General features: G+C 37.7%; 1 protein-coding gene across 1 annotated transcript; it reads right to left on the reverse strand.

Annotated features, from left to right (window-relative positions):
* Positions 1 to 458: 458 nt before the first annotated feature.
* LOC115886891 (piggyBac transposable element-derived protein 4-like) lies at positions 459 to 6,887 on the reverse strand. The gene is made up of 2 exons (XM_030906217.1): positions 6,434 to 6,887; positions 459 to 583 (listed from the first exon to the last, which is right to left on the reverse strand). Exons 1-2 carry the CDS (start codon positions 6,885 to 6,887, stop codon positions 459 to 461), a joined length of 579 nt encoding a protein of 192 aa, XP_030762077.1.
* Between the last annotated feature and the right edge of the window lie 527 nt (positions 6,888 to 7,414).

The raw sequence follows: 7,414 nt of genomic DNA on the forward strand, positions 1-7,414 counted from the left end.
TACGGCTCCTTATTTTAAAACTTCGCCACAAAGTTATTGGCTTTAGCAGGATATAGCAAGCTGAAATCTTAATTCAATCTTAAAAATTCCTGGCGTCCAAAAATCGACAAATGAAAAGTCATCTGTTTTTCTACAGTTAAAAGGTTTTTCATTTTTCCATCACTTTTTTCTGCGTCTTCGTAGTAAGCATTTTTAAAAATTCTATGTCTGCTACTTCTTGTTCTGTCAATGTTTTGGCTTTTTTAAGGTTGGTTCATTGGAGTCATCACTATCAGATGTACTTTTGTAGTAACTTTCGTTTGGAGCTTGGCACCATATTGGATCTTGCAACGGTTCGGAGCCTCCATGCCAGGTAGCCACTTGGGGTTCTTAAGCTGTCATTATAAAATATCTCCTAAAAATTTAAAACAATTTTAAGGCGCTAAATTAAAATCCCACATTCAGCGAGATATTTTTAGTTAAACCTTAAATTCTTTACTAGTCTTCAAAACAGGCATTCCATTGTTTACGGCTTCCAAAGCTTGCTGCATTTTAAATGGTGAATATTGAAATTTCTTTTTCTTAGGTGTTTTTGCCATCTTGCCTGAAAGAAAGAGAAATTTGTATCCGTTAGATCGTTTTTATTTTTGGTGGCCATAAGTAAAATATTGTGATCTACTAATGGCCATCCGAGTGGCTATAAGTCACGATACAAGGTATTTCAGGTATTACTAATGTACTACTTGTTGTGGAATTTTGCAAAACAATCTTTACATAACGCTACGTTACATTTTTCACACAAAAGATCGCTCCTTTTTTCTTTGGTATTTGTATAACCATTTACAATAGAACAGTCCAAAAAATAATAAAAAATCTTTAGCCACCATCTTCTGGATTTTTGAGCTACACTATCTGTTGCGAGTAATACACTGCATTGGGTATGCAGATGACATAGTCATGATCGCTCGGGGGAAACATGAAGGCACCTTGTGTGATATTATCCAAAGAGGACTCCGTATCACTGAGAGATGGTGTAGGACTGTCGGGCTGAGTATCAACTCAGACAAAAACGCGATAGTGCCATTCACCAGAAGGCGAAGTCTGAAAACCTTGAAAAAAATCCAACTAGATGGAAAGGAAATACTGCCAACACAGGAAGTCAAATACCTAGGAATAACCCTGGACAGTAAACTCATGTGGAACATGCATATTAAGAACACTACCAGCAAAGCAATAAAGGCTCTCATGATATGCAGAAGACTGGCCGGAAATAGATGGGGCTGCCCCCCAACATTTTGCGCTGGATGTATACCATGATAGTAAGACCCATGATTACTTATGGAGCAGTTGCCTGGTACAAAAAACTAGAGCATCGGACGGCAAGGCTAAACCTATGCAAAGTCCAGAGACTAGCATGTGTTTCCATCACAGGAGGTCATGAGAACCTGTCCAATGGAGAGGTCATTCTAGACCTAACACCACTGCACATTGTCATTGGCAGATATGCCAATGCGACAAATGATTGAAATGGTCACCAACGGAATTAGTACTGGGAGAATTGTTAGATCAGGGTCTTGGAACACCCTCAAAAGGAAATACCACTCCTGCAACTCCCAGTGGACGATATGCCAAGAACGTACAACTTTGACAAACATGTCAATGTAGTATAAGCAATAAGAAGGATTGGAAGAGCGAAACGCTTGCCCAGCAGTTAAAAAGACCATACCATAACTTGTATACTGATGCTTCCAAACCAATACGGGAACAGTGATCGGAGTGTTTGGGCCGAGAGCTAATTACTCCGAACCAATGGGCACCCTACCCAGTATTCCATAGGCAGAAATCTACGCTATCGAGGGATGCGTACAACTTCTATCTTAGATAGGAACTATCGGAAGCAAGAAATAGCCATCTTATCTGATAGTCAAGCAGCGCTATGATCAACTCCAGTATCAATCAATCTGAAATTATCAAAGAATGGCAGGAGAAGCTGAATAAATTAGGTAAAGAAAACAAAGTCATCCTACACTGGGTGCCTGATCACCAAGGGATAGAAGGCAAATGAAAAGCAAATAATCTAGCTTAGAAAAGGAGCGGTGAACACTCAATTAACTGGACCAGAACCGTTCTGCTTCAAGTGGTAAATCCAACTCAAGGCGGAACTCAAGAACTTTTCCATCCGCAACCTGGAATGGAAATCCGGTAATGGTCTAGGACACTGAAGAAGTTTGAGGGTTGCTGATCAAGAAAATCACAGGATCTTCCTGTCTGGAGAGTAAGAAATCAATCTTCGGATTGTCACGGGGTTTTTAACAGACACTGTCTCAATGAACACCTAAGTAGATTGAAATTCAAGAAGAAACGGCGAATGCAGATTCTGTAGACAGTGGAAACACTCAGTACACCTCTAATCACTGGAGTGCGCCGAGACGACAACCATTCGTGCCATAAATTTTGGTACGACTGATATTGGAGATGGAGAACTACCCTTTATAAAACTGTCCCAGATACTGGCTTTAGTCAAAGCCTTGGGACTGTATGATGAGTTATGATTCAAGAAAGGGGGACACAATGGATCTGTAAGGTCGAAGTGATTAACCCCCCTCCCACTCATTCTAAAAATTCTAAAAAAAAAAATCTGTTGCGAGTAGTTGATCCCAGGGTTGCCAGATGAAATTTGACGCGTGTCGCAGAACTCAAAAGTTTGAGATAGCCCAATGTCGCAAATTTTGCCAAATCTTCAAAATAGCCCAAAATCGCAGATCAAAAATACATGACATCTCTTTTATCGTTTTTTCTTGTGGCTTTATTAAAAGGCAGCTGTTAAGATAGCTCAAAGTCGCAGATTTTCCCAAAAGCAGTAAAAACCTGTTTTTTGAAAAGTGGGCTAAAAGGAAAAAGAAGGTTAAGTTAGTTAATATCACGTACAAACGAAAGGGGGTGATTCTTTGGCTCTTTGACATATTTTATGGATAAAGTTTCATATAAACATGGATCTGCAAACGTTTGGTTTTAATACAGGGTCGTACCTACCTAAAATTTTTTTTCTAATAATATCTCGACAGATCCTTTATTGGTTTTAGGAAAATTTGAAGTGCTATTTTATTATGACAAGATGCAAGAAGCTAAGTTAGCACTAGCCAAAAAACACCCCTTTTCGTTTGTACATGATATTAAGGAACACCCTGTATAATACAACAAATACAAATAAGATTTTATTAATCAATCTAGTCCAAAATAATATTTTTAAACCTCCTAGATAGCTTCTTCATTTTCTTCAGATGATCTACATGTGTCATCGTCATCAGTAACCGTCGCTGACTTAGAATAAAGGATGCTGGCATTAAATAAGCGTCTCATTTCATCCGTTGGTTGAAATTTGGTACAACAAATATTTTGTACTCCAAGATGAATCCTCACTCGTAAAATAGCAGAAAAACATCTTTAACTGCATCCGATTTCTGGCCTTGGTTTTGACGGCATTCATTACTGAGAAAACCCTTTCTACTACAGCACTGCTGTAGGGGAGAGAAAGTACGTTTAATACGAATTCGGCTATCTCCTTGAAACAAAATGACCCACCAGCATCAGTGTAGGAATAAACTTTAGCCCAAAATAGGCATGAATTTTGGTTTATCTCTTCATTTTCAAATCAATTTTATTAATGGTATTTTGAGCCATTGTTCTTCTATCATATCCATATTATTACTACTGGTTAGAAAGGATAATGGAAGGTCTTTAAAAGGTGGCTGTAAATGACTTGCTGTGCATGATTTTGGATCAAAATGTTTCACAGATTCCAGTAAGGTGAAATTTTTGGGCAATCTATATCAACTAGTTCCCTACAGAGTTTTATGAGAAACTGATTGCAGCAATAGCGCAGAGTATTCATCTGTTCTGTGGAAAGGGTTTTTTTTGTAAGTATAAATGAAATTTTATTACAAAGTCCACATTCTCGGTTGATAAAAAAGCCAACGGATTTTCAAGAGCTGCTGCTACCATTTGCACATCACTTCTTAGTTGGCAGTTTTCAGAGTTCAAAAAAAAGGCTTGATTATTTTTCGAGCATTTAGCATTAATAAAACGCAACTCTTCAAATGATTTTGTTACCCCGGGATTTTCTTTTTGAAAAATGAGGTTTACCCTCACAATTTCCTTCAAAACTGGCTTTAGGAAAATCAGATATAATAAATTGGTGTCATCATTGTACATACAGCTTAAGGTTTTGGCCATGTAGTTCTTATCTCCCCCCCCCCCAGTTACAAGAGAAAAATAGGTCTTTAATTCAACCCATTCTCTAAAACCTTTTCAACAGCAGCTGAAAATGCAAGCCATCGGGTTTTTGACATTTGTACCAACTTAAGGAAATTATTTTCCTCCATCATTCATTGTTTTAAACAAGGTTGCATATTCGTCTTGACGGAGAGGACTGCATGAAAACCAGGATCTTGTCTGTTGTAATAAAAATTCAATTGACGAGGGCAGTTCAGTGGCAGCTTTTGAGCTACACAAATGAAGTGAGTGGCAGATGATGGGTATCAATTGTAATGTAAGAACATCTTCCTTCAACAGAGTATACAAAGAATTATTTTTCCCACATAGATAGATTTGACTTGCTCCATCTGTTCCAATACCTAAAAAAACAGAAAGATGTTATAAAATAAATACTTCAACATATCAACTAATATAAGTGGTAGGTATTCCGTAAAATATACTAGGGGGTTTGTCTTGAAAATATGTAAGTATACCTACCAATAAGTTTATTAACTTAAAAGCTTAAAAGCCAACTTCCATTAAAAATTCCTTTGTACATTTATATAAGTCTTGGGCAGTGGTTCTGGTCACCTCAACAATCCCCAAAAAATCTGTTATCACATTTTTTTGATTTTTACTATGTAAATCTATAGGTATCTAACACAAAAAGCCATGTATTTCACAACTTAAACGTCAGTTGACTCATCAAGAATGATGGAATAGCCACTGTCCCCAATATCCTTTATTATTTCTCCAAGAATTGCAGGAGAGATAACTTTAAGGATGAGTTTTGAACACTTAGTCCTATGTAATTTCAAATTCTCCAATGGGCTCCTTTTGGCAAGGTCTGATAACAATTCCCCTAGATGATCAATAGTTTGTATTGAACTATGAACAGCTACGTGGGCTGCTAATCTTAGGTCCCTATTTTTTTCCTCTTTTGAAAGCTGCGTGTGGACAACTAAAAATCATAAAAAATAGAAGAATTATTTTATTAAATAAATCCATATTATCATGATAAAAATATTACCTACATAAATGTACAGTACCTAATGTCCGCTTATAATGAACCACAAGGGATTGACAAAAATGGTTCGTTATATTTGAAATCTTAACTTACAACTTACTTAAGATAAGAGCAGAGACAACAATTACTTTTAGTTTTGAGAATAATAAAATAAATAATAAAGAATAATCGAATTTATTTTTCGTGATTGTGTTTGTATTGTACAATGGGGAAATGGGCAGCATATGAAACAAAGTATAAGAGCTCGTGGGAAACGCTACCAAATTTCAAAGGTAATTCTCAATAATTGTCGATATTATTATGTCGCATGAAGCATGTTAATTATTGGTGGTGTTATTCTCAAGGATGGCTTTAAAAGTAATGGTGATGTTGTGGGGAAGGAAGCTTATTGTGTGGTTTGCTGTTCACTCCTAAGGGCACATAAGAGTGATTTATTAAAGCATGGCTCAACTGCCCTACACAAAAAAATATGTGTAAAATTAACATAGTCCAACAAGCCAGAGTTACTAACTTTGGTAAGGCATTTTCCAATTCTCACTAACAACCTCATACAAATTATTCTAATAGGTACAGTAATGTTTGCTTATAACGAACCTGCTTGTTGCGAACTGTGTCTATTAACGTCTCCTTTTTGCTACCAGGGCTAATCTGGACGGGTCTTACGGCCTACTTCGTTTACGCGGAATCCGAACTGCGGTCCTCGGTGACTCTTATTCACGAGATATCCGATCTCATCCGGCCTAGAACCTCGAACCGGCGCCGGCGTGGAATTTCCGCGTCATTCATCGACATACGTCTCGGCAGGTCTCGGTGTTGAAGTTTGTACTTTGTTTGGCATGTTTGGCCAATCATGCCGTTGTCCCAAGCAACAATGGACCATTTCAACTTTCGAAGGAGAAACCAACCTAAAGTATATTTCCTTTTCCTAGCCCAAAAATCTCAGAAAAATTTTGAGAATCGCCCAATCTGCGACTAGTCGCAGAAAGGTAAAATATGTCCCAAAATTATTTTTAAAGTAGCCCAATTTGCGATAAGTCGCCCAATCTGGCAACCCTGGTTGATCCAAGCGATCAACTCCACCAATATAAGCATAATAATCGGAAATAGATTTAGGACAGGTCAGTTCTCGTTTCTCTCCAGTTTTAGTTGTTCTTCTAACTTTTGTCGTCTTACCTGAGTTGTGCATGGTACTGGCGACACAAACAGGTTTCTTACCTCGATCTCTGCACTGTGAAATACTAAAACCATCTGCCTGAACTGAGGTGAATTCTCCTGCATCCAACTTCACTTTCTTCATAGCTTCTGGTAAATATTTTCTGTTTTGCCTAATTGGTCCGCAGCCGAATAATTTCTTAGCTAGCAGTCGCTTTAGCAGAAGTATCGACGTGAGAAAATTGTCAAAGAAAAGACAATAATAGAAACCTTCCAGAGCAGCGCTAAGTTTATAGACCACATATTCGCCCAAATTCATCTCTGCAGGTCGCTTTTCGTCCTTACCGATATAAACAACGAATGCCACAATATAGCCAGTAACGGCACAGCACATTAGCCATATTTTGAAGCCTCGCTTTATAGGTTTTAGCGGCATATATTGTTTCATCGATGACCGTCCTTTGAAAGCGACCATACTTTCATCGAATGATATGTAGCGCGACGGCGTAAAGTGTTTGGGGAATTCTTTGGACAATATATTTAGAAGCGGACGAACTTTGTATAATTTATCATAGTTAGGATCAGAGCGTTTCGGCATATTTGAGTTGTCTGCTAAATGCAGTAGTCGTAGTAGTTTTAGGAATCTTTTTAGTGACATCAATTCGTGCAATTCTATCGCAGTGAAAATTTTCATCCGTGGACCAGTATAATCTAATACTAGGTAGCTAGTGGAATCCCATATATACTAGTAGGCCCAGGAAGGCCTTCAATTCAGGCAAGTCAAGTGAAATAGTTTGATTTCTTTGAGAAGCATATAGTTCAGTTTTCTCGATAATGAGTCGCATAAGAAAACTGGAAAAAAGAGGGTGAAGTAATCAATAGGACTACAATAATTATCTATAATTCTTTTCGGTCCAAAGGGTTGATTGTAATTAGAATTCGCAAAAAGTTTAGGAACTTTGCCTGTCGCTTCTCAGTCGTATTCATCTTCATCTTCTCCAA

The sequence above is a fragment of the Sitophilus oryzae genome, unplaced genomic scaffold, assembly GCF_002938485.1.
Source record: "Sitophilus oryzae breed Bouriz unplaced genomic scaffold, Soryzae_2.0 scaffold_511_pilon_pilon, whole genome shotgun sequence".
NCBI classification, from domain to species: Eukaryota; Metazoa; Arthropoda; class Insecta; order Coleoptera; family Curculionidae; genus Sitophilus; species Sitophilus oryzae.

Bases quoted from the DNA above. Each gene is read 5' to 3' on its own strand.
- LOC115886891 (XM_030906217.1), bottom strand. From the start codon at position 6,887: ATGGTCGCTTTCAAAGGACGGTCATCGATGAAACAATATATGCCGCTA. The intron at 584-6,433 runs GTAAGACGACAA...TCTTTCTTTCAG, and splicing joins CAGTACCATGCACAACTCAG to GCAAGATGGCAAAAACACCT.